At 42.1% G+C, this 27761-nt stretch overlaps 1 protein-coding gene across 6 annotated transcripts in view; it reads right to left on the bottom strand.

Annotated features, from left to right (window-relative positions):
* Positions 1-1030: 1030 nt before the first annotated feature.
* The window catches only part of rnf157 (ring finger protein 157), a 48677-nt gene continuing 21946 nt past the window's right edge, over positions 1031-27761 (bottom strand). For 2 of the 6 annotated variants that reach the window (XM_034292749.1, XM_029120455.2), the window contains 12 exons: positions 27378-27425; positions 27088-27159; positions 24930-25089; positions 24590-24702; positions 23532-23758; positions 22049-22148; positions 18376-18484; positions 17635-17852; positions 17346-17408; positions 16965-17013; positions 12732-12845; positions 1031-4319 (listed from right to left, as the gene is read on the bottom strand). In XM_034292749.1, the coding sequence (XP_034148640.1) occupies positions 4159-4319; positions 12732-12845; positions 16965-17013; positions 17346-17408; positions 17635-17852; positions 18376-18484; positions 22049-22148; positions 23532-23758; positions 24590-24702; positions 24930-25089; positions 27088-27159; positions 27378-27425 (1434 nt within the window). In that variant the 3' untranslated portion in view covers positions 1031-4158. Of the gene's footprint in view, positions 4320-6799; positions 6835-12731; positions 12846-15455; positions 15543-16320; positions 16539-16964; positions 17014-17345; positions 17409-17634; positions 17853-18375; positions 18485-22048; positions 22149-23531; positions 23759-24589; positions 24703-24929; positions 25090-27087; positions 27160-27377; positions 27426-27761 lie in introns of those variants that run through there. The other 4 variants (XM_029120456.2, XM_029120457.2, XM_029120459.2 and 1 more) reach the window with 4 other exon arrangements.

The raw sequence follows: 27761 nt of genomic DNA, 5'->3' as shown, positions 1-27761 counted from the left end.
ACCCTTATGCTTGAACATGGTGTTCGTTATGGACAAACTGTGACTAGCACAGAAGTCCAATAACTGAACACCGCTCGGGTTCAGATCAGGGGGGCCGTTCCTCCCAATCACGCCCCTCCAGGTGTCACTGTCGTTGCCCACGTGGGCGTTGAAGTCCCCCAGTAGAACGATAGAGTCCCCAGTCTGAGCACTTTCCAGCACCCCTCCCAGAGACTCCAAGAAGGTCGGGTACTCGGCACTGCCGTTCGGCCCGTAGGCACAAACAACAGTGAGAGACCTATCCCCGACCCGTAGGCGCAGGGAAACGACCCTCTCGTTCACCGGGGTAAACTCCAACACATGTCGGCAGAGCTGGGGAGCTATAAGCAAACCCACACCAGCCCGCCGCCTCTCACCATGGGCAACTCCAGAGTGGTGAAGAGTCCATCCTCTCTCAAGGAGTGTGGTTCCAGAGCCCAAGCCGTGCGTAGAGGTGATCCCGACTACCTCTAGTTGGAACCTCTCAACCTCACGCACCATCTCAGGCTCCTTCCCCGCCAGCGAGGTGACATTCCACGTCCCTAGAGCTAGTTTCCGTGTCTGGGGATCGGGTTGTCTAGGCCCCCGCCTTCGACTGCCGCCCGATCCTCTCTGCACCGGCCCCTTATGGTCCCTCCTGTGGGTGGTGAGCCCACGGGAGGGCGGCCCCATGTCGCTCGTTCGGGCTGGGCTCGGCCGGGCCCCATGGGGAAAGGCCCGGCCACCAGGCGCTCGCGAACGAGCCCCAACCCCGGGCCTGGCTCCAGGGTGGGGCCCCGGCTGCGCCATGCCGGGCGACGTCACAGAACACATGATTTTTTTTCTTCATTAAGGGGTTTTTGAACCGCTCTTAGTCTGACCCGTCGCCTAGGACCTGTTTGCCTTGGGAGACCCTACCAGGGGCATATAGCCCCAGACAACATAGCTCCTAGGGTCACTCGGGTACTCAAACCCCTCCACCACGTTAAGGTGGCAGTTCAAGGAGAGGTGAACGTAAACAGGAAACGGTAAATAACTTTTGTTGGAAAGAATCTTTATTTCTTTTGTTGTAATTGACATTTTAAATCAGAATTCTAAAAAAGTGAACCATGTTCCCTTGGTGAGAGAGGTGTATGAGCTGAAGGGGACAGCCTGTAGACCAGGATAAGAAGAGGACCTCTGTCCTGTGTCTTCTACATAATATATGGATCACAAATTACACCGTATTCAACATTATGGCTCACTACTCCTTTACAGGGAATAGGGCTCTGGTCATCATATAATTTAAGGTATTATATTATTATCATATGGGGAATTGGTCAAAGTTGCACCATTTGGAGACAATGGCTGAGTTTTGAGCTGAGGTCTTCAACCATCTTCTCAGGAAACACAAGATATTACAAAATGTTTTTGTAGCCCTAAACAAGCACACCTGATTCACTAATCAAGGGCTTGACGTCTAATAAGGTGTGCTAGCTCTGCAAAAGGTAAAATACATTGAATGGTTGTGGATCAGTTGAACACTTCTGGTTTGGTGCTTAGACTATCCGGACAGGTATATAACTAACAACATCACGTTATTGACATCTGTCAATCAGTGACAGTGAAGCTAAGAAACGTGACCTATACAACAACAACACAGAAAGGTCAGTGGGACATCAAATGGTGATCTATAGGGTTAACCCTAACTCTAAAGTTTAGACGGACATGAAATGTAGTATTCTATGGGGTAAATCCTAACTCTAAAGGTCAGTGTGACATCATGTGGTATTCTGTAATGTTAACCCCAACTCTACAGATCAGAAGTCAGGCGGACATCACATGGTGTTCTGTAATGTTAAACTTAACTCTAAAGATCAGAACTAATGCCTTGTTTCCACTGGTGCCAGGGTTTGCGGGTTGACACTTTACGGGCTGTGAAAATGCGGCATGTGTATTGTTTGCTTTGGTCTTCTCGTAATGGTTTTCATTTGATCTAACAGACAGATCCCTGATAAAATAAAGAAAATAAAGCAACAGTACAGGGATGCAAAGACTAACAACAGAAAGAGTTGGAACCACCAAAGGTGATACGATGCCATTGACTCAATAGAACATATAACAATGCAAAGTTATCTCAGAATTCTGCCAAATCAGAGGTAAATAGTTTGGACAAAATACTTATTAAACTAAATAATGAATACACTGGCTTACAGTTGCAGCGTCATGGGGTGTAAGCGGAGAAAGAGCAGGTCACAGGAGTTTGTGGAGTAATTGATTTTATTACTCAAGTTCAAACGCCGTAAACAAATTGAGCATGGCGTTATTGTTTATTTTATTTTACTAACAGAAAAGTATCGCCTTTTATTTTTCGGAACCGGAAAAAACAAATCACGTTCATAGTTTAGTCCTACCTCCCCACCTGAGCACCTCCTTAAGTCCTTGGTAACAAATGTATAGTGGAAACAGAAAAGTCTAGAACCAACATTAGCAAAAATCACCAATGTAGCCCTGGTACTAGGGTAGAGCACCAATGGAAATGCGACATAAGATGGACATCACATGATATTTTGTAGGGTTAACTCTAAAGGTCAGAGGGACATCAAATGGTGTTCTGTAGGGTTAACTTTAAAGGTTAGAGGGAAATCACATGGTATTATATAGGGCTAACTCTAAAGGTCAGAGGGACATCACATGGTATTCTGTAGGGGTGACTCTAAAGGTCAGAGGGACATCACATGGTATTCTGTAGGGGTGACTCTAAAGGTCAGAGGGACATCACATGGTATTCTGTAGGGGTGACTGAAGTAGACTACCATGCTTTACTTTACAATCGCCTCATGCGCTGCAAATTGTGTAACAGCTGGAAGTGTCAAACCCTGGTAACAGCTGGAAGTGTCAAACCCTGGTAACAGCTGGAAGTGTCAAACCCTGGTAACAGCTGGAAGTGTATTCTGTGTTGGTGCCATTGTCCCATTTGGTAGTTTTTTCTCCTCAAAACCATTATTAGTTTAGCATAATAACCAAATAATAAACAACCACAAATAAAACACAGAACCTGGGACAACATTGTCATATCAAATTAAACAATCTAAAGGTATTCACAAAAATGAGAAGAAGGTTCAGGCTTGTCTATTGCGTGTGAGTGGGGTTTACTTATGTACAGATATCTTTATTGCTTTAATGGATCTTTAGATCAGCAAGTCCAAATGTAAAAAAACTGTTGTGTGTTCAGAGGTCATTCCACTATAGTCTATAACCCCAAAAACAACTCTGTTACACATCCTCCATTGTTATCATACATTATCAGGGACTCAAATCCCTAATTCACCACCATGCACTGCAACTCTGTTAGCTGAAAAGGCCTGTCTAATTCAGGCAGGTTCCCATCACTTTCCTATTCAGACAGGTTCCCATCACTTTCCTATCCAGATATGTTCCCATCACTTTCCTATCCAGACAGGTTCCCATCACTTTCCTATCCAGACAGGTTCCCATCACTTTCCTATTCAGACAGGTTCCCATCACTTTCCTATCCAGATATGTTCCCATCACTTTCCTATCCAGACAGGTTCCCATCACTTTCCTATCCAGACAGGTTCCCATCACTTTCCTATCCAGACAGGTTCCCATCACTTTCCTATACAGACAGGTTCCCATCACTTTCCTATACAGACAGGTAGTTGTGGAAGAACACTGCTGAGTACCGGTGATTGGAGAGATAAGGGAGCTGCTTGCAAAACCAGGAACAGAATGCAGGTTTGTGGAATGGAGTAGGAGATTCCAGTCGGGTAATCTAGTGAAGTTGAATGTTGTCATTATAGCGCAACACTATAATGCAATGAACTAGATCAGAGACCCCTGATTGGTTCATTGGTAGGAGTAAGAGAAGTCCCAGAGGTGCAACCAATGACACAAAATACAAGAAAGCCATTATCACACGAAAGGAGGTGGCAGGGCAGTGTGGTCCGAAACCTTTCAGACTGTGGGTTGGTTAAATCTTTTTTAAGACTTCCTGGTTGGATTCAGTACATTCTCTTTCTCTTAAACCTAGAGGAAAAACAGGAGACGGATGGTTCAAGACGGACACTGCCTCAGGAAAGGTGAACAATGTTGGAAGTCTGGCAGAATTATGAGGTGGCGGGAAAACATAATTCAGTTATAAGGTCAGAACTCGGCGGGTCATAGAATGAGTGGTCCATGGCGTGGTGTGCCAGGGGTGTGTCTTGGACTCTGGCCATCCCTCTTCTCTACCCCTTGGTCCTCCAGGTTGATATTACTGGTCGAGACATGGTGAGGGAGGGGCTCTAACATTGACCGATAGCCTCCAAGAAACATCCGACCTGAGACAGAAAGAGACAGATAGCAATAGACAAAAATTATATAAATTCTAAAATACAGACAGTAAATGAAAATACCATGCAGGCTGTTGACAGGGTGATAATGGTAGCTGGGAGTCTGTAAAAGACCAGTCAAACAGTGAGCTGCATGTAAAGGCTCAGACATACTTCACGCAAACGGAGACAACAGAGCATCTACGGATGTTATAGTGTTGCTTTTCGTCATATAATAGGCGGGGCTCCTCCTACACAAGACACGCAAAGCAGTTTTTTGGGGGCCTCTTGAAAGTAACAAACTCTAGCAATGTAGACAACGTGTGCATTTACTGGCATATGCTGTAGGGGCAGTGAAGAGGTTTTTTGTCAAGCCACGCAAGTCAAAGTCCACCATATTATGGAAGTCAAATTCCACCATGTTACGCCAATAGGTAGGACAACAGCCATGTGTTCTCCATCAGAATGTTTTCTTGTATTCACCGAAAACATAACTTTTTTTCAATTTGTGTTTTCTGTCTCTGGAGTAGATAGAACAGCTGGATACTTTTGAAATTGATGGTAGACGTGTTTGGTTATGTTAAATAAAACAAGGAAGCAGACACTAGATACATACAGTTAGATCCGGAAATAATTGGACACAGACACAAGTCGTTATTTTGTCTGTTTACCAGTAAAATTTACAGTAAAACAATGAATATGAGCTTAAAGTGCAGTCTCTCAGCTTTGAGGGTATGCACATCCAAATTGGAGGAAGGGTTTAGAAATTACAGCTCTAATATGCAGCCCCCTCTTTTTCAAGAGACCAAAGGTAACTGGACAATTGACTCAAAAGCTTTTTCATGAACAGGTGTGGGCTATTCCTTTGTTATTTCTTCATCAATTAAGGAGGAAAAAGGTCTGGAGATGATTCCATGTGCGGCATTCCCATTTGGAAGCTGTTGCAGTGAACCTACAACATGTGGTTAAAGGAGCTCTCAATGCAAGTGAAAAAATCCATCAGAGAGATAGCAGGAACATTAGGAGTGGCCAAATCAACAGTTTGGTACATTCTGAGAAAATGAGAACGCACTGGTGAGATCTGCAACTCAAAAAAAACTGGACGTCCACGGAAGACAACAGTGGTGGATGATCGTTGGATTCTTTCCATGGTAAAGAAAAACCCCTTCACAACATCCAGCTATTTTCCAAGTCTACCATAAAGACTTCACAAGAGAAAATACAGAGGGTTCACCACAAGGTCCAAACCATTCATAAGCCTCAAGAATAGAAACGCCAGATAAGACTTTGCCAAAAAACATCTAAAAATGCCAGCTCAGTAGAGAAACAAACATAACCTCCTAGGTAAATCATCGTTATTGCGACTGGACTACACACTCGCATTAGAAGATATAATAGAACCGGTAACACTGAATGATGGGTTTTCTGAAGCGGTATGTGGCTTCTGTCAATCTTTTGCTATTATATTAAAGAAGTCTGGATGAGGTAGAAAGAAGCACTTTTGTGAGGGGAAAAGGCTCATTCTAAACTCTGAATTAAAAGGAGGGTGTAGCAAAACCCCCAGATGTGCCAATTTTTACAAACGAACCACCAAACAGTCCCAGTATCATTGACCTGTCTGTTTTCAATGTCAATACATCATCAGCTTGATAAATTAAACTGTTACACTGCCTGTGGGAAGGCACCCAAAAACATCTTTGTTCAGAACAACATTTAAGCAGAGAAGTGGTAATGGCTTTTTGACTCGATCGAATGAACAGAGAGCACAGTTCTTCCAAAACAGAATAAAATTTTTCATCCATCTTTGCTTTTTCTCTGATATGTTGCAACCTAGGTAGGAACATTGCTTCTTCTCTGATATGTTGCAACCTGTGTTCTATCCAGTTAAAAGAAATAGTGAAACCACGCTAAGCCCGCCTTCAACAAGTCTGTGAGTGGAGGTTTATTTGAAAACTAACATCCAACAGAAATCTTGCCACTTAAATTTTTTATATACGTAAGTTTCCATACCTCTAAGGACGCCAGAAGAGATTAGAGGTGTGGCCTTGTGAGCCTTGTGGCCTTTTGTTGCAATTATAGCTATGTAGATCTATGCACTTGATGTATGTCTGAGCCTTTAGGGAGATTGATCCCAACTTTTAAAACATGCACAAATCTCACATTTTCATGCAACTTAACCTAGGTTTAGCAAGTTGGAATTCGGGGCTCAAAAACTAGAGCTACAGTAGCTACTATATACAGAGTTTTGTACCACCACAGCACTAGTCACACCTGATTCAACTAATCCAGATTTTCTACAGGATTAGTTAATAATGATTGATTAAATGCAGGGCTAAAACATACAGAAAGCCTGCATAGTGGTTGGTTCTCCAAGAGGATTGTGCTACATCATGTTGCTAGCTGTTAACAGGTAGTGCAGTCAATCAACAATAAACATGTCATGTATTTGTAAGTATATTTTAGTCCTCTAACCTACAAACTAGCCATACCTATTCCTCAATGTGCACAGGGCACGAATCCGCATCTGTTCACCAAAAAAGAGAGAGGGAGGAGAGAGGGAGGGAAAGAGAGAAAGAGAGAGACATCAAAGAAGAGACAGAAAAGATGAAAGATGGATAAAGGAGTAGAACACATTTATGGCACAGAGAAGTAATCAGACCACAAGCACAGAGGATTTATAGGTGGAAAGAGGTGAGAGGGCAGAAGAGGAATTCAGTTAGGAGTTACAGAAATTAGATAAGCTGAGGCTTCGTATGGAATTCGGCTAGTTAATAATGCAGATTCAAAGATAACCTTCCTATTACACAAAGACAATCTTTTGAAATGTGAGCATTTGATACATTACCTTTTTATTGACAGAGCAGACAGAAAGAATTACTGTTCTTATAGATTAATTCAGCCAAAAAGGTTCCCCAAAAGTGTTATAATACATCATATATGTGCCTATGTGTGCAACACGTCATCAAAACCACTCACTTCCAAACTTGGAATTTCATAACTAACTAGTTATATATTAAGTGCATATACACAGCTCCGGAAGAAATTAAGAGACCACTCCAGCTTTCCAAAAAAGTCAAAAAGGAATGTTTTGAGTGAGGAACAGAAGGGTTAAAATTAAGAGACCACTGCAAATTGAACACTTCTCTTCCTCACACAAAACTTTCCTTTTCAACTTTTTGGAAAGGAAAGAAAAAGGTGCAGTGGTCTCTTTTTTCTGGAGCTGTATTTGACATATTACACAACCAACCTAAAATGGTTTTAGAAAGTGTTGTTAATCTTAATAGCCATGGGCTGCATCGTTAAGTAAGCAGATCTAACTCTCTGCCCAACCCTGTGGGGAACTCCATTCTGAGAAAAGGGAGGGAAACTGTGAGATGCTGGCTGCAGAACCAGCACCCAAGTCAGAGATAGAAAGATAAAGCTGCATGTTTTAGGATATTATGGGCTTTTTAAATTACCATAGATAAAGATGTTCACCCCCTTCCTCACTGTAACCTACTACTAATGGTCAGCACATCAGAGTTAAATTCTAGCACAGAGGAAGAAGCAAGAGAGGGAGAGATGGAGGGAAGGGGAAAAGGAAGTATGGTGGGATGGAGGGTTGAGTGGGATTGAGGGATGAGTCGCAGATGATAAGCAAAGCGGCTTTGAGCTGGCAGACACTGAACTTGAACTTTGTAATGGACCGGACAGAACACACACAACTCAAATCACAACACATAACACCCACCACAGACAAAGACAACAGTCAAACACCCACAATTACATGCAAACACACAGGAGATTTCTGTCAGGGGAAAAGGACAGTGCTGCTCTCACTACCAGGAAAAACAAGAAGAACAAACAACAACCACAACAGCGATAGAAGGAAGGATGATGAGTAGAAGGAAGCCTCAGGTTGTAACTTCTGGGAAAGAAAAACTGTCTTGTCTTGGGATGAATGGATGCCAACTGCACTCCTGACACCAATTACAGACTAATTTTTTGTCCTACAGTGTTTCTGAATCAATTTCCAGAAGCTGTAAAAGTACAACTACAGTGATCTTAATGAGAATATAATTTCCACTATTCAAATTCTATATTCATGATAATTAAAATCACAGCAGTTAACAGTCTGACTAGAAACACTGGCAGATTTACACTGCATACTAGTGTTTCCTGTTCTCCTATTCTTTCAAGACCACCTGAAAGAACATACATCAAGACAGGAGAATGCAAAATGCCTAAAGTCTGTTCTGTGAACATACTTGTCCTTGTGTAGACAGTAAGTCTTATCATCAGCCCAGTTAGGAACAGTCAGTGTCATCACTGACAGGTAGCTTCAGGCACATTCTTAATTGTTATGCTAGCTAACTGCTCTTCAGGCACTTTCTTAATTGATATGCTAGCTAACTGCTCTTCAGGCACTTTCTTAATTGTTATGCTAGCTAACTGCTTTGGTAAATTAAATGGCGTGAAGCTGTATCCAATGTCAACATTAAAATTCTTCTTCAAAAAATGCAGTGAATTCTGGGAACAAAGTATATGAAAAAAGTATGCTCCGATGCCTGCTTTGTTTTCCAGGCCTTTGTATGTTTGATGAAATCTCTTGACAAATTAAAGTTGAATCCGATAGTTGTCATGCCCTCTAGACAGAACACTGGCGCGCATTTGGAAAGAGCCTGTGTCAACCTGTTTTACTCTCTGGTCTGTCCCCCATCCTCTCAATCTCCCCTACTACTATCTCCTCAGTCAATCACATTTATTTAAAGCCCTTTTTACAACAGCAGGTGTCACAAAGCGCTTTTACAGAAACACCCAGCCTTAAACCCCAAGGAGCAAACAATGGTAGTGTTGAATTTCAAGAAGGCAGAAATTTAGGAAGAAACCTAGAGAGGACCCATGCTCAGAAGGGTGACCAGTCCTCTTCTGACTGTGCCGGATGGAAATTAATAAATGCATGTGGGCTAAATCCAGAGTCTATTAAAATTTAGACTAGGTCAGAAATATAACCAGATGGACAAGGACAGGGACAGCAATGGGCCCCTCAATCCAGGTATTCCGCAGGTGTGGACCAGGACCTCATGTCCTCCTAGTTTAAAAAGGGAGAAGACTGAGAAAATTCAGAAAATGCATTCCTCATATCAACAACGATTTATAGTGGAGAAGGAGAACTTAGTGGGGAAGGAGAACTGACCCAATCCCCCAGCACAATAGTTTATCACCTTGGGACTGAGACGAGGGGTCTGGCGACACTTTGGCCCTACCCGGGGGAGGCCCCGGACAGGGCCCAACAGGCAGGAAATCAATCCACCCACATTGCCAGGCATCAACCAAAGAGACACCCACCAACCGCAACCACCCTGAATGTGGGCCGAGTATTGCCAGCAGAGTACACCCCAATTGCACAAGTGCGCAACAGAGAGACAACAACAAGCCAGTGACTCTTCCCCCGAAAGGCATTGGAGGGAGGGCATCCCAGTGGCGACGAGAGCCCACCTGGCAATACAGCAAGGGTGGACAGTATCAAGCTTTCTGGTCAACTTCACACCCCCGGGCCAGGTTACACCTAATTATAAACCGTGCTGTAGAGATTAGTTTTTAGTAGACACCTGAAAGTTTGCACTGAGTTTGCATTTCTAACCTTAATTGGCAGATCATTCCACAGTAGTGGAGTTCTATGAGAAAAGGCCCTGCCTCCGGCTGTTTGTTTAGAAATTCTAGGTACAATTAAAAAGCCTGCATCTTACGATCGTAGGTTACGTGTAGGTATGTATGGCTGGATCATTTCAGCAAGGTATGTAGGAGCAAGTCCATGTATTGATTTATAGGTTAACAGTAAAACCTTAAAATCAGCCCTAACTCTAACAGGCAACCAGTGTAAGGACGCTAGTACATGAGTAATGTGTTAAAAAAATGTTTTGTTCTAGTTAGGATTCTAGCAGCCGTGTGCAGCACTAATTGAAGTTTATTTATTGATTTGTCAGGGTGACCGGAAAGAAGAGCATTGTAGTAATCTAGTCTAGAAGTAACAAAAGCATGGATTCGTTTTTCTGCATCAGTTTTTGATAGAAAGTTTCTGATTTTGCAATGTTTCGAAGATGAAAATAAGCAACTCTTTAGACATATTTTATATGTTCATCAAAGGAGGGGTCAGGGTCAAGGGTAACGCTAAGGTTTCTTACATTTTTTTGGGATACGACCATGCAGTCGTTGAGGTTCACAGTGAGATCTGCTAACAACGCTCTTTGTTTCTTGGGTCCTAAAATGAGCATTTCTTTTGTTTTTCATGAGTTTAAGAGCAAGAAGTTCTCTGTCATCCACTTCCTAATATCTGAAACGCATGCTTCCAAAGTAGCTAATTTTGGGGCTTCTCCATGCTTCATTGAAATATATAACTGTGTGTCATCAGCATAACAGTGAAAATTTACAATGTGATGTTATTTGTCTTCAGGAAGTTGTTGGGAAACACATTTTTCTAAGATTTTTGAGAGGAACGGGATGTTCGATATTGGCCTCTCATCTCATCTTCATCTGCTTATCCGATATCGGGTCGCGGAGGCAGCAGCTCCAGCAGGGGACCCCAAACTTCCCGATATTGGCCTATAATTGTTTCATATGTCGGGAGACAGATTAGATTTTTTTAGAAGAGGCTTAATTTCAAAATGTTTGTGAGTTTGGTACACATCTGGAGGATAGGGAGCAATTTATTATATTCAGCATTGGCTGACCTAGCACAGGAAATAGCTCCTAAAGTAATTTTGTTGGAATCGGGTCTAGCTGACGGTTTGTGGCTTTAGAACTCATTACAAATTTAGTAAATGTGTCGACCGATACGGAATAAAAAAATTCAAGTGTCCCCATTGACACCTGGTCAGGGAGGTTCAGGACATTCTCAGGACAACTGAGATTTTGAGGACCATAACTATTTAAGTCAGTTATTTGTTTTCTAATGGTGATGACCTTTTCATCAAAGAAGTTCATGTATTCATTAAAACTAAAGTGAAGACCCACTTCACTTGTTGAGCTTTGCTTTTTTGTTAACTTTGCAACTGTATGGAAGAGACATTTTTGAACGTATTTCGCAGTGTTGAGTTTAGATCCTCGATTTGATCGTTTACAGATTTATTTACTCTGTCGTTGATGAGCGAGCTTGTAAGAATATCAAGGAATATATTTGTAGTCCGAGAATTTATAGTACAGCTTTTGAAACTCATTGTTTGTGGAGCAAGTGGATTTCTTGTTCTAACGGTAAATGTAATAAGACAGTGATCCGATAATCCAGGATTTTGGGGGGAAATTATTAGATTTACAATATCTATTTCTCGTGACAGGACTAAATCTAAGGTGTGATTGTGGCAATGTGTTGGACCTGAGACATGTTGGATAAAACCCAATGAGTCAATTATGGCTTCAAAGGCTTTTTGAAGAGGATCACTGGACTTTTCCATATGAATATTGAAATCGCCAAAAATTTGAATACTATCTGCCATGACTACAAGGTTAGACAAGAATTCTGGAAACTCATTGAGGAACATTGTGTATGGCCTGGGGGGCCTGTAAATAGTAGCTATGTAAAATGATTTATCGGCCTGGTTAACTTTCATGAGTAAAACTTCAAAAGAATGAAAATCAGTGATGAGTAAATTTATATTTACTGTCATAAATAGTAGCAACACCCCCTCCTCTACTAATCCCCTCCCCACCTCCTCTACTACTCCCCTCTCCACCTCCTCTACTACTCCCCTCTCCATCTCCTCTACTACTCCCTTCTCCATCTCCATCTCATTTCCCCATCTCCCCTCCTCTCCTACTCCCCTCTTCATCTGCTCTCCCCATCTCCCCTCCTCTCCATCTCCTCTACTACTCCTCTCCCCATCTTCTCTCCTACTCCCCCCTCCATCTCCTCTCCCCATCTCCATCTCCTCTACTACTCCTCTCCCCATCTTCTCTCCTACTCCCCCCTCCATCTCCTCTCCCCATCTCTATCTCCTCTACTACTCCCCTCTCCATCTCCTCTCCACTCCTCTCCTACTCCCCTCTCCATCTCCTCTCCCCATCTCCCCTCTCCATCTTTTCTACCACTCCCCTCTCCACCTCTTCTCCATCTCCTCTCTCCATCTCCTCTCTCCATCTCCTCTACTACTCCCCTCTCCATCTCCTCTCCATCTCTCCTCTCCCCATCTCCTCTCCTACTCCCCTCCCCATCTCCTCTCCTACTCCCCTCCCCATCTCCATCTCCCCTCCCCATCTCTCCTCTACATCTCCTCTACTACTCCCCTCTCCCTATCCTCTCTCTAAACTGACTTCTGTTTCAGTGTTTCATATTATCCACCCTGATCTCTCACTCACACCTTATTTCATCTCAGGGACATCCCTTTTCCCCCAACCATTGCCCAGTCTCAGCTCTAATTGGTCCATGTTCGGTAGGTTGCCACTCACCGGCGAATCGGCTGTCGGGGACCTGCTCATTGTCCAGCCCCCCCAAACAAGGCGTGTCGCAGAGGGCGACGCCCTGATTGTTATTGGCCAACTCTGGACACCTGCTCCGCCCACCTGCAAGCGAGGGCAAAGGTCAAACAACAGCAGCCAGGCACAGCGGGCAGGGGGGGCAGGCCAGGTGGATAAGGGGAGGTGTAGGGTCAGGGGAGTAGGGTCAGAGGAGGTGTAGTGTCAGGGGATGTGTAAGGTACAAGATGTAGGGTCAAGGAAGGTGTAGAGTCAGAGGTAGATAGTCAGAGGTATAAGGTTGGGGGGTCAGGGGAGTTGTAATGTCTGAGGTGTGGTGTCAGGTGAGGTGAAGGGTCAGAGGAGGTGTTAGGGTTTAGATGGCTGTGTTACTATAAAATCATCCTGGTTTGTCTCGTGTGTGTGTGTGTGTGTGTGGGTGTACTATAATGGGATCATGTGGTGGTGATGATTAGCATGTAGGTCAGCAGCCCTGGAAGTTCCACATGGTAGCTGGCACATGGAGCAGCAGGGGTGGATGCACATACATGTGCATGCAAACATACAATCACCACACACCAACATGTACATATAGAGTACAGATGTATGTGGTTTTTGAAAGCCCATCGAGGAAAATGCAACAAAGACACAAGACTTTGTAACATGCTAATAACAGTAGCTAAAATAGCCTTGGTTGTAACTTGCTACTAACAGGAGCTAACATAACCTTGGTTTGTAACTTGCTACTAACTGGAACAAAAATAGTCTTGGTTTATAACTCGCTATGAACAGGAACTAAAATAGCCTTGGTTTATAACATGCTACTAACAGGAGCTAAGATGGCCTTGGTTTACAACATGCTACTAACAGTAGCTAAAATAGCCTTGGTTATATAACATGCTACTAACAGGAGCTACAATAGCCTTGGTTTATAACTTGCTACTTACAGGAGCTAAGATGGCCTTGGTTTACAACATGCTACTAACAGTAGCTAAAATAGCCCTGGTTTTAGAACATGCTACTAACAGGAAATAAAATAGCCTGGCAACAAAAAAACACTAGAACAAAATGATTGTCAAGCATTACTGAGGCATACTGGCTAGATATTCGACAGTGTCTTCAACTTGTTAAATGGTCTTGGTCTATTTCAGTCCTGCTCCAACCAAATAATATAATCTCAGAAAGAACATCTGAATCAAAATATTAAAAATGGCCAATGGACCAATATAGATTAATGCAAATTAAATAAAATGCTTTCAGTGGAATGTAGTTTGTGTCAATTGCAATGATTTTGTTAAACTTTTACTGAAGACAATTATGAAGATAAATTATACCTACATCAAACCTACACTTCTTCAGTGCAAATAAAGTTATTGAAGATCAACTTTATATATTTACCATATTGTAATGGAAGTGACAATTCATGAAAAAATGACTCAACATTGAGTGTCATCTTTTTAAGTTGACTCTTGCTAAGTTCTGTAAACCAAAAAAATATTAAAATAAATATCCACTATCCACACAGAATTTTAAATGTTTGGGTAATTTTCACTTGATCTGCATTACCATAAACAGCTCATCAGTCAATGTTAATAGCTTAACTTAAATAGTAAATAAATTATTATAATACCATATTGTTTGATTTGAAATATTTTCATTTCTTATTTCACCTGTACAGTATAATGAAACATTTTCAGATGGTAATACGCACCACAGGGGTCAATTATTTTGAGAAACACAACCTGGACATACACTTTGGAGAGCAGTTAACGGGTGGCCAATAGTTTGAAATGATCATCAGCTGTGCAGGATGGTTTAGTGTATATTGAAGGTTTACAGAGGGACTAGCTGCCGTTAGTCTACTGGCCAATCTTTGTTGCAATCGGCCCAATGGCACCACTCCACATTAATACAGAGAAACACACACGTCCACTGTAACTGGACTCAAGAAATATGTTAAGTTAAATACTATGTAGAACATGCACAGTCCTTCAAAAAATTTCACAAACAAACAAAAGACACACAAACATGCAGACATACAGTGGCTCTCAAACATATTCACCCCCTTGGACTTGACCACATTTTAATGTGTTACAACATGGAATCAAAATTGATTTAATTAACAGATTTTGCAACAGAGCAATACAAAAGTAGAGTGTGTGAAAAATAAAATATATAACTTCTTAATTAATTGCAAATACAAATATATTTTGTCCTCTATCTTCACAAGCTTTCCAGGCTCTGACGCAGAGATGCATCCCCATAGCATGATGCTGCCACCACCATGCTTCACGGTCGAACATAGCCAAACATAGCCCATAGTATTAAAGCCTAAAAGTTTTGTTTTGGTCTCATCAGACCATGGAATCTTCTTCCACTATTGTACTGGTACCCCACAGTAGTCAAGGTTTGATTATTTTTGCCACTCTATAAAGGCTGTTGTTGCAGTACGCACAGGGTTTTCTAGCTCATTGAGGAAGCTCAGTGAGGAAGAGGTCTGGTGGGACCTCTCGGAGGTCTGGGTTAGGTAGGAAGACAGCGACTCTGGTGGGACCTCTTAGAGGTTAGGGTTAGGTAGGAAGACTGCGACTCTGGTGGGACCTCTTAGAGGTTAGGGTTAGGTAGGAAGACTGCGACTCTGGTGGTACCTCTTGGAGGTCTGGGTTAGGTAGGAAGACAGCGACTCTGGTGGGACCTCTTAGAGGTTAGGGTTAGGTAGGAAGACTGCGACTCTGGTGGGACCTCTTGGAGGTCTGGGTTAGGTAGGAAGACTCCCGGACTAGTACCCTCCTCTCCCAGATCATTCTGTTTTTGAGGACGACCTGTTTTAGACAGATTCACAGCTGTGCCATATTCTCTCAATGTCATGATATTGTGCTCTGGGGTCAATATCTTGGTAATATTCTTATATCGTACCCTGACTGATGCTTTTTAAGAACCTAGCTCCGGATATGCTTTGAATGTTCCATTGTCATCATGACATCGTTTTTATTAGGACTTTTCTAACCAACTGTGAGACCTCCCAGAGGCAGATGAATTTGACCTGAAATCATGTGAAACACCTTAACTGCACACAGATGGACTCCATTCAATAACTAGATGACTTATAAAGAGAGTTGGTTGTATGACATTTCAGGTGTGTCATAGCAAAGGGGGTGAATACTTATGCAATTTCTTTCAGATTAAAATTTTTAAACGTCATGTTGATCAGTGGCAAAACATCCTGTTAAATCCCATTTAATTTAATTGTGTAACAGAATGAAAAGTGGAAAGGTTTAATGGGGGTGAAAACCTCAACTAAACACACATTTATAAAAAACACCCATTTACAAACATTTTAAAGTCTAGCCAAAAACACACACTCTTACTCAAATGCAGAGTAGTCACACACACACACACACACACACACTCTGTGGACTTAGAGAGGCAGGGTTAGATTCCAAATGTATCTGACTGGAGAGACATGCAGAGAAACAGAAACACACAGAAAAATATTCAGTAAACACAGAAATACATTAATCACAGAAATATACAGTAAACAGAATTACAGTAAACAAAGAAATATATAGAAAACCCAGATATATACAGTAAACAGAAATATTTAGTTCACATACAAATATACAGTACACAGATTTATACAGTACACAGAGAAATGTACAGCACACACAGAAAACCGTACACACAGAAATATACAGTATACACAAAAATATACAGTACCCAGAGAAATATACAGTAAACACTGAAATATACAATACACACTGTAATATGCAGTAAACACAATTACATATCAGTGCGTGGAAACTAAGCAGCACATGCAGAGCACATCAGGCAGAAAAACATGATCATGGGCAAACCAATGGCATACACACACACACACACACACAAATACACACAAACAGAACACAAACGTGTAGGTAATGGATGATTAGGTAATGGGTAATTAGGTAATGGATGATTAGGCAATGGATAATCAGGAATGGTTTGGCTAATGTTCAGCATTTAACCAACATTATCATTTAACCCCTTTAAACACCCTGCTGAAGTGATAGCAGTTGTTTTAACAGGGTAGTCAGTCACTAGAAAGACATGTTTGAAAGGACTGAAGGGCAATGTGCTCAAAAATGATGAGTAGGTAAAGGATTTATTTTTATGCTGTCCTAATTTGCATAGACAGAGATTGTGGGGGGGTGTCAGAGATGAAAGGTCAAAGAAAGACGTAATAGTTACCCTTCTCATCTGAAGGAGAGGGGCAGTCTTCCTCTGTGACATCATTTCCCTATGAGAGGGAGAGACAGATTAATATTGTGTTGTATAAGTTGTTTTAATAATGCTGTGTATGTACATATTCTGTTTCTAAGTTGGCTGTTACACACCCCACTCAACTTGTCTCAATGTGTATGTGTACTTTACATTTTATATTTTACACTTTATTTTATACTTTCTTATGGATGTTATTTTATATTTGTATGTTTTTTCAATTTTATTATTTCTGTAAAACAGAATACAACTACAAAAGAGAATCCTGAAGGGCTCAGTTGCATTTCACCTGTTTAAGTAAAACACAAATAATTATATTCCTATTGTTTAGGTAGCATACTGTTTATCCACCTCTGAATCCCGCTCTTCTGACACTGCAAATGAGAAGTTTGGTTCTTTTGGCTCTATAGGTTCCTAAGAAAGAGAGAGAAAGATAGAACGTGCATTACTAAATCACACATTATGGTAAACTACTATTTGAATATATAAAAAAAAATCCCACACCAATAAATGCCATTTTTTATTTAATTGACATTGGGAAAGAGGGAAGGAGAGATAATAAAAGGGAAGGGGGGGTTTATTCTCTTTATCAGAGACTCAACAAGCCACTTCTCTAGGTGTTCTCCTTCCTCTTCCTCACCTCCCCATCCTGCTGGGAGGGTCCACGGCTTTCCATGGGTGCGTCCTGGATTTCATCCCCCTCTGCCTCACCCCCCTCTTCGGCCCCTGCCACCCCTTCCAGCCCAGCCAGGTAGGAACCAGACATGGACGACATGGTGTCAGTGCTGATCTGGGAGTGTTGGCTGTGGGACGAAGCCATGGACATGACAGACTGGGCCAGACTACTGCTCACTGGATCTGACAGACAGATACAAGATTAACTGACACAGTGGACACAACATGACTATTCACTGGATCTGACAGAGAGATACAAGATTAACGGAGACAGCGGACACAACATGACTTTTCACTGGGTCTGATAGAGAGAGATCTGAAAAAGAAAGAAACGAGAGAGATGGTAGAGGAGAAAGGAGTGAGGCCTACCTTCAGGGAGGTGATGGTAGAGGAGAAAGGAGTGAGGCCTACCTTCAGGGAGGTGATGGTAGAGGAGAAAGGAGTGAGGCCTACCTTCAGGGAGGTGATGGTAGAGGAGAAAGGAGTGAGGCCTACCTTCAGGGAGGTGATGGTAGAGGAGAAAGGAGTGAGGCCTACCTTCAGGGAGGTGATGGTAGAGGAGAAAGGAGTGAGGCCTACCTTCAGGAGAGGTGATGGTAGAGGAGAAAGGAGTGAGGCCTACCTTCAGGAGAGGTGATGGTAGAGGAAAAAGGAGTGAGGGTACCTTCAGGGAGGTGATGGTAGAGGAGAAAGGAGTGAGGCCTACCTTCAGGAGAGGTGATGGTAGAGGAGAAAGGAGTCCCAGTACAGGACGACTGGTCTATGGCTCCAGATGAGGATAGAGTCAAATTTTCACTCTCTGGAGTTACACCATTCTGGAATGAAGACAGTAAAATTCAACACAAACCTTGGACACACCATAGCACATACAGACAAACATATACTAGGGTTGTCATTTTAGTTGACGATTACTTGTTGCACAAATAATTGCAATTAACAATTGAATTGTCTATATTGTAAATGTTATGCCATTATTGTAGTGTAGCCTAATAATGATGTAAAAATACACATGGTGGATCCGGAGGTGATTCTTCAGATTTGTGGTGTTTGTGCTTTTGAGTGCCACCTTTCTGACCAAATCTGGCAATTTTCCTCCTCCAAATCATTGGGCTCACCTCTTTCAATTTGGCTTTAAACAAAATGCACCCAGGGTGGTGCAGTTGGGTTTGGCTTTGGAACTACCACCAAATCAATGTTGTTAAGGATTGCTGTTCACAAAATGCAACCGCAAAGCAATGACAATAACATTTCTCTGCGCATCGTGACGGCTCACCTCTCGCTCTGCTGCAAATATTATAGCCCAGTTATTTGAAACACCTTTCCTTACGTGGCAAAATGTGTTTCAATGTTTAAAATGTAATGGGACAACATATTTATAACCAAACATTTTGATGTGTATTATGTAATTAGGAAATATGGTTGGAAAGACAAAATTTGACATAGAAAATTAGTCTTTTTTGAGAGTTTTTTTCTTTTGTTGATCAGAGACGATGTAACAGATAAGCGACTGAAATGCGTTTTTCTATTAAATAACAATGTTGTGAAATTACATTATTGTGCATAGCAAAAAAAAATCGCAATTACGTTATAACATACTGAAATTAAGAAAAAAAACTTGTTTCAGAAAATTATCTGTATCTATAACTTTCCGCAGAGCTGTCAAATGCTCTTCCGCTCCCAGGCCCTAGACATCCTGACTGATTGAAACAGACATAATTTGGTATTTCTTGAGATGTTTCCTTGATCTTGAGATCTGGCATAAATCAGCCTATGCTTGTTCCTTTGATTAATTTAGATCTCGATTAGATCATCATGCATTTTCCTACTGTCTAAATACATGGACTGAGTACTTAACTATCAACAGCGTGCTTAGCTAGTGATTTTTCACTCCCTTATACAATGGTCCAATTAATCAATACATCAGCTTAGTACATTTTCATTACACTGTATGTCAGGTACTCAACAGAGGGCACTAGAGAGTCAGTTGTAAATGACTCACTTTCATGGTGCTAACTGTCACAGTGTCGGGTCTGTCACTGCCACAGTATCTCAGGTCTGTCAGTGCCACAGTGTCTTTGGTCTGTCAGTGCCACAGTGTCTTTGGTCTGTCAGTGCCACAGTGTCTCGGGTCTGTCAGTGCCACCTTGTCTCGGGTCTGTCAGTGCCACAGTGTCTTGGGTCTGTCAGTGCCACCGTGTCTCGGGTCTGTCAGTGCCAAAGTGTCTCTGGTCTGTCAGTGCCACCGTGTCTCGGGTCTGTCAGTGCCACAGTGTCTTTGGTCTGTCCGTGCCACAGTGTCTTTGGTCTGTAAGTGCCACCGTGTCTCGGGTCTGTCAGTGCCACCGTGTCTCGGGTCTGTCAGTGCCACAGTGTTTCGGGTCTGTTAGTGCCACAGTGTCTCGGGTCTGTCACTGCTACAGTGTCTGGTCTGTCACAGCTACAGTGTCTAGTCTGTCACTGCCAATGTTGGATCTATTATGGCTACAGTGTCGGGTCTGTCACTGCCATAGTGCCATTGTCACTGAACACCATTTAAAAGGCTGAATAAGACAAAAATAAGAGATGACAGTAATGAGACTCAATTTGACTGTAATGTAGCACATTGTGACAAAACTTGGGTGAAGAATGTTTCTTGCTGTTTAGAGCCAGTATATTCAAAATGATATGGATAGGCAAAAGCATAAAAATAATAAATCCATTAACATGTGTGCGTTTGTATATGGAACATTTGCTTCTTGCGCCAAGCTGCTTTGTATCCCAAGGGTCAGTGTAACTTGGTAATTTCGGTAAACCAGCAAAAGTAATATAAACTTTAGATAAACTTGGAACCCTGGTTTTTAGGGTATTCATGTATTGGAACCCCAGCTACTAGGGTGTTCATGTCCTGGATCCCAAGCTACTAGGGTATTCATGTCCTGGATCCCCAGCTACTAGGGTATTCATGTCTTGGAACCCCAGCTACTAGGGTATTTATGTCTTGGAACCCCAGCTACTAGGGTATTTATGTCTTGGAACCCCAGCTACTAGGGTATTCATGCTCTGGAACCCCAGCTACTAGGGTATTCATGTCTTGGAACCCCAGCTACTAGGGTATTTATGTCTTGGAACCCCAGCTACTAGGGTATTCATGCTCTGGAACCCCAGCTACTAGGGTATTCATGCTCTGGAACCCCAGCTATTTGGGTATTCATGTCTTGAAACCCTAGCTACTAGGGTATTCATGTCCTGGATCCCAAGCTACTAGGGTATTCATGTCCTGGAACCCCAGCTACTAGGGTATTCATGTCTTGGAACCCTAGCTACTAGGGTATTCATGTCTTGGAACCCCAGTTACTAGGAAATAAATGTCATGTCAGCACAACCCGCTATTACTCTGTGCAGAGTCATGACTGACAAACTGTTGTGTTTTCTGTTCATTTCTGACTTTTTATTTGTTATTTTCGTTTATTTACATGTTTACTTTAAACAAGAGCTACAAATGTTGCAAGTATCACTTGTGGAGAAACGGTAGCCTAACAGTGTAGTGCCTCTTTAAGAGAAGAGTGAGTTGTGAAACATGTGACCAGTGTTTACTATGTTAAAAGGAAGCGCGTTTCATTCAGTTGTTATGACTTTCAACCCGGTGTGCAGCCACTTGTTAAGCTCTCTGTTTTCTTGTCTGTTTATGAAGTACGCTTTATGTTGCTTACTGTCGCTGTGTTATATTGTTGTACTGTGTTAACGTCCATTGAACGTTACAGATACTATTATTAATACTATGATCTGGTAGATCTAAGCAGTTTAGCTAACTCATAAATATAACGTTATGCTCTAAAGTTATAAGTTGACGAGGTGGCAGCCGTGGGACATAGAGCCAACATTTTAAACTTTATAACCTTTCTATACCATACGTGTCTATTTGTGATTATTTCTTTAGCTTTATAAATGTTTGTAGTATGAATCGCGGACCGGTATTTCCTGGTTTGCCGTGGGGATTGTGGGAGCGGTAGTTTTCTGCTTGCAGAATACTTTTTGCATAGGTTTGGTAGGATTTGAGTATGGTGTATAATGTTTGAAATATGAAGCGTGTACTTGATAATTACGAAATATGCTATTTAGTCATATATTATTGTGTATTTGATAAATGCTATTTATTGTTTCTTATTATTATTGGGCTATTGAGGTAAACTGATGCTGTTTGTAGCTAGTATGTTTGAAATGTTGTATTTCTTATTATTTCAGGTTTATTACCTGCTGGTTATTCTTTGAAAAATAAACAAATTAATCTGGAATACTGAGTAATATCCTTTGTACACTGGGTTGCCCTTTCCGTGGGGAGATAACGGAACACAAACACATAAACAAAAAAACAATAAGACACTGTGTTAATGTCAGTGTACCTCTGGTTGTTGTTTTCGGCGAGCCTGAACATCTGACTCACTCTGCTCTGACTTCTCATCCTCCTCCTCTGGCAGCATTGAAGAATTCTGGGAGAGAGATCTGAAACATCCCATAATGCATCAATCAGAATGATACACCGATCAGCCATAACATTATGACCACCTGCCTAATATTGGGTAGGTCCCTCTTTTGCCGCCAAAACAGCCATGACCCGTCGAGGCATGGACTCCACTAGACCTCTGAAGGTGTGCTGTGGTATCTGGAACCAAGACGTTAGCAGCAGATCTTTTAAGTCCTGTATGTTGTGAGGTGGGCCCTCCATGGATCAGACCTGTTCATCCAGCACATCCCAGAGATACTCGATTGAATTGAGATCTTTGGAGGACAAGTCAACACTTTGAACCTGTTGTTGTGTTCCTTAAATCATTCCTGAACCATTTTTGCTTTGTGGCAGGGCGCATTATCCGGCTGAAAGAGGCCAATGCCATCAGGGAAAAACGCTGCCATGAAAGGGTGCACATGGTCTGCAATGCTCAGGTAGGTGGTACGTGTCAAAGTAACATCAACATGAAAGGCAGGACCCAAGGTTTCTCAGCAGAACATTGTCCAAAGCATCATACTGCCTCTGCTGGCTTGCCTTCTTCCCATAGTGCATCCTGGTGCCAAGTGCTCTCCAGGTAAGTGACACACATTCACTCGGCCATCCACGTGATGTAAAAATATTTGATTCATCAGACCAAGCCACCTTCTTCCATTGCTCCATGGTCCAGTTCTGAAGCTCACGTGCCCATTGTAGGCGCTTTCCGCAGTGGACAAAGGTCAGCATGGGCACCCTGACTGGTCTGTGGCTACGCAGCCCCATATGTAACATATGTAACTGCAATGCACTGTGTGTTCTGACACCTTTCTATCAGTTCCAGCATTAACTTTTTCAGCAATTTGAGCTACAGTAACTCTTCTGTTGGATCGGACCACATGGGCCAGCCTTCACTCCCCACGAGCATCAATGAGCCTTGGCCGCCCATGACCCTGTCACTGGTTCACCACTTGTCCTTCCTTGGACCACTTCTGATAGGTACTGACCACTGCAGACTGGGAACACCCCACAAGGGCTGCAGTTTTTGGGATGCTCTGACCCAGTCATCTAGCCGTCACAATTTGGCCCTTGTCAAAGTTGCTCAGATCCTTACACTTGCCCATTTTTCCTGCTTCTAACACATCAACTTTGAGGACAGAATGTTCACTTGCTGCCTAATATATCCCACCCACTGACAGGTGCCATGATAACGAGTTTATCAGTGTTATTAATTTAACCTGCCAGTGGTCATAATATCATGGCTTATCTGTGCATATACCACAATAAATACTTGCACTCCAACTGTCCAAATAGAAAGGGATTCTGTTGACCAAACCTTTATTAAAAGGAAATTAATTCTTATTCAAACATATATTATGTTTGCATGTGTTTGTAGGTGAACTCACTTGGACCCACTCTTCTTCAGTTTGAGTCCCTGGCTGGAGTTGGAGTGGTCCAGGGGGGAGCGTGCTGGGGGGGGGCGGGTCTCACTGCTGTAGGCGGGGAGGATTCCAGAGACATGGCCCCCTGAGAGTTCCTGAAGAGGGGGGGCCGAGGGGGAGACACTCAGAGGCCCATTCAAAGCCTCCAGGAGGGAAACGGCCTCATAACCTGGAGGGATGTGGTCCGAGGCCTCAGAGAGAAAGAGATGTAAAGATGAGAGAGCATGTAGCCACAGGCTGAAACACACACACACACACAGGTTGATATGTAGCCACAGGCTGAAACACACACACACACACAGGTTGATATGTAGCCACAGGCTGAAACACACACACACACACAGGTTGATATGTAGCCACAGGCTGAAACACACACACACACACACAGGTTGATATGTAGCCACAGGCTGAAACACACACACACACACACACAGGTTGATATGTAGCCACAGGCTGAAACACACACACACAGGTTGATATGTAGCCACAGGCTGAAACACACATACACACACAGGTTGATATGTAGCCACAGGCTGAAACACACACACACACACACGTTGATATGTAGCCACAGGCTGAAACACACACACACACAGGTTGATATGTAGCCACAGGCTGAAACACACACACACAGGTTGATATGTAGCCACAGGCTGAAACACATACACACACACAGGTTGATATGTAGCCACAGGCTGAAACACACACACACACACAGGTTGATATGTAGCCACAGGCTGAAACACACACACACACACAGGTTGATATGTAGCCACAGGCTGAAACACACACACACACACACGTTGATATGTAGCCACAGGCTGAAACACATACACACACACAGGTTGATATGTAGCCACAGGCTGAAACACACATACACACAGGTTGATATGTAGCCACAGGCTGAAACACACACACACACACAGGTTGATATGTAGCCACAGGCTGAAACACACACACACACACACGTTGATATGTAGCCACAGGCTGTATTCAAACAAGGGTGTGATTATATAACTTACGGAGTGTTCCTCTGAATCTGAGGTCTGGGAGGTGATGACCGGGTTAAACCCAGCAGGAGACAGAGGGCTCAGCTTCTTCCTCATAGCCCGGATCTGCAGTAGGGCCCGGAATGCTGTGGACGCATTATGATAACCATAAGAATTGCTAACGCAAAAGTAGGGCTTATGATGAATAAATCAAATGTATTTTATAAAGCCCTTTTTACATCAGCAGTTGTCACAAAGTGCTTTTACAGATGGTCATGTGGTGTTATAGACTCAGGCCAACTGTTACTTCAGTATTGATTTTATGTGCCTTATTGCTCAATGATAAACAACAGATACTAGATGAAAGACTCACGCAGTCTGCAGATGGGGCAGCAGTTGGCCTGGTAACGGAGAGTGTCGGCACAGGCGTTGCAGAGACACAGATGTCTGCAGGGTAGGATGAGTGTGTCCCGGACATCCGACAGGCACACCACACACTCTGCACTGTTATCACTGATCTCATCCTCTGCAACCTGAGGACGTGTAAAACGCTCATCAGCTAATGAATGAACAAATGAGTTAATCAGTCTCCTGAAGGTGGAGTCAGGGAGTTTTAAAAAAAACTCACATTTTGGGATGCCTATGTAAAATGTTATTTATATGGGCATACTCTATAAGGTGAATCACTGTCATAATAATCTAATAGTAGAATCACTGTAATAATAATCTAATAGTAGAATCACTGTAATCATAATCTTTAAGTAGAATCAATTTCATCATAATCTATAAGTAGAATCACTGTCATCATAATCTATTAGTAGAATCACTTTCATCATAATCTATAGGTAGAATTACTGTCATCATAATAATCTATAAGAATAATCACTGTCATCCTAATCTATAAGATCTATAATTATAATCACTGTCATCATCATCTATAGGTAGAATCACTGTCGTCCTAATCTTTAAGTAGAATCACTGTCATCATAATCTATAAAGTCTATAAATATAATCACAGTCATAATAATCTACAGCCAGAAACACTGTCATCATAATCTATAAATACAATCACTGTCATCCAAATCTACAGTGGATATAAAAAGTCTACACACCCCTGTAAAAATGCCAGGTTTTTGTGATGTAAAAGAATGACACAAAGATAAATGTACACTTTTAATGTAACCTAAAACGTGAACAATTCAATTGAAAAACAAACTGAACTCTTTGAGAGGAAAATGTGTTTTGGTCTGATGAAACCAAGGTTGAACTTTTTGGCCATAATTCCAAATGGTATGTTTGGCGCAAAAACAACACTGCACCCAATCACCCAAAGAACACCATACCCACAGTGAAGCATGGTGGTGGAAGCATCATGCTTTGGGGCTGTTTTTCTTCAGCTGGAACAGGGGCCTTAGTCAGGGTGGAGGGAATTATGAACAGTTCCAAATACCAACCGATTTTGGCCCAAAACCTTCAGGCGTCCGTTAGAAAGCTAAAGATGAAGTTCACCTTTCAGCACGACAACGACCCAAAGCACACATCCAAATCCACAAAAGCATGGCTTCACCAGAAGAAGATTAATATTTTGGAATGGCCCAGCCAGAGCCCAGACCTGAATCCAATTTAACATCTGTGGGGTGATCTGAAGAGGGCTGTGCACAGGAGATGTCCTCGTAATCTGACAGATTTGGAGTGCTTTTGCAAAGAAGAGTGGGCAAATACTGACACGTCAAGATGTGCCATGCTAATAGACTCCTACCCAAAAAGACTGAGTGCTATAATAAAATCAAAAGGTGCTTCAACAAAGTATTAGTTTAAGGGCGTGCACACTTATGCAACCAGGTTATTGTGAGTTTTTTATTTCTCCCCCTCAAAGATTTCAATTAGTTTTTCAATTGAATTGTTCACATTATAGGTCACACTAAAGGTGGAAAAAGTTCTGACATGTCTCATTCTTTTACATCACAAGAATCTGGCATTTTACCAGGGGTGTGTAGACTTTTTATATCCACTCTATAAGTAGAATCACTGCCATCATAATCTATAAGTAGAATTTCAGATTTTGGAAAGAGATTAATTTGTTTTTTGTCTCATCAAAATCATGAACGGGCATTAGCAGATTTTCCTTCCATCTTTCTAATCCTGATGTTGCAATGCTATTATTGGTCGAAAACAAATGTCATGCCCAAGTCATTTCGAAGATAACTCACTGATTGTACTCTAATCTGGAAGCAAAGGATTGACTGTTTTGTAGCCATTCCTCTATAAGGTCTATACATAGAATCACTGCCATCCTAATCTATTAGTAGAATCACCATCACTATCTGTCATACCTCAGTGGTGAAATGTCATGTTTGAGTGTTTTTGGTCACATGGGGAACATATCAGCAGAGTTAATGACAAAGTACACAATTTTCTGGACCCGTTTTGGCTTGATAGCACCTCTTCCACAACTAGAGATCAAACATCTTGGAGTGCATCTTTAATTGACAAGAAGTACTATGGTCCATGTTGTGTTCTAAGCTGTTCACCTTTGATTCCTGGCTGTTGTACTTGTTCTCGATGCCGTAGATCTCCTGAAGGAGGTAACTTACTCCATCCACCTGGTGAGGAGACAAAACAAGTTGAAAGAAAAAAGCTTTAAATATAAAACATACCAGGAAGGAAAGAAGCTGGGAAAGAGCGATTTGAGGAGAGGGGAAGAGAGATATACAAAGCAGGAATGAAAGGGGATACAGGACAGAAAGAAATAAGAGCAAGAAGAGAGAGAGAAGAGGGATCAAAGCAGAAGAAAAGTCAGACTTGGTGGAAAAAAACTTACCACTTGTTTTTGCTTTAGAGGTTTGACACAGTAGCTTCCGTCCATGTGCTGTAGAAAAAACAGTAGATACTTAGCCATTGTTAAAGCTCTAGATACTTAGTCAATATTAAAGCTCTAGATACTTAGTCAACTCCACCCTCCATGAAAATTTGCTAAACTAATATATATATATATATAAAAAAACACATGCAATGAGTGATATTTTGGGCTTAAACAAATTGGTAAGCCTCATGCTTTTATTTTCAAAGACATCTTTGGAACAAAATAAAGTTTTCCTTGAGTAATACAAATCTTAGTGAAAATTCCAAAAATATTGGCACCCCAATTGTCAGTATTTGGTGGAGCTTCCCCTGGTGAGAATGACAGCACTCAGCCCTCAGCCAA

The sequence above is a fragment of the Esox lucius genome, chromosome 6 (genome assembly GCF_011004845.1).
Source record: "Esox lucius isolate fEsoLuc1 chromosome 6, fEsoLuc1.pri, whole genome shotgun sequence".
NCBI lineage: Eukaryota > Metazoa > Chordata > Actinopteri > Esociformes > Esocidae > Esox > Esox lucius.
Note: the sequence above shows the minus strand (reverse complement) of the source record. Positions and strands in the feature narration are given on the sequence as shown.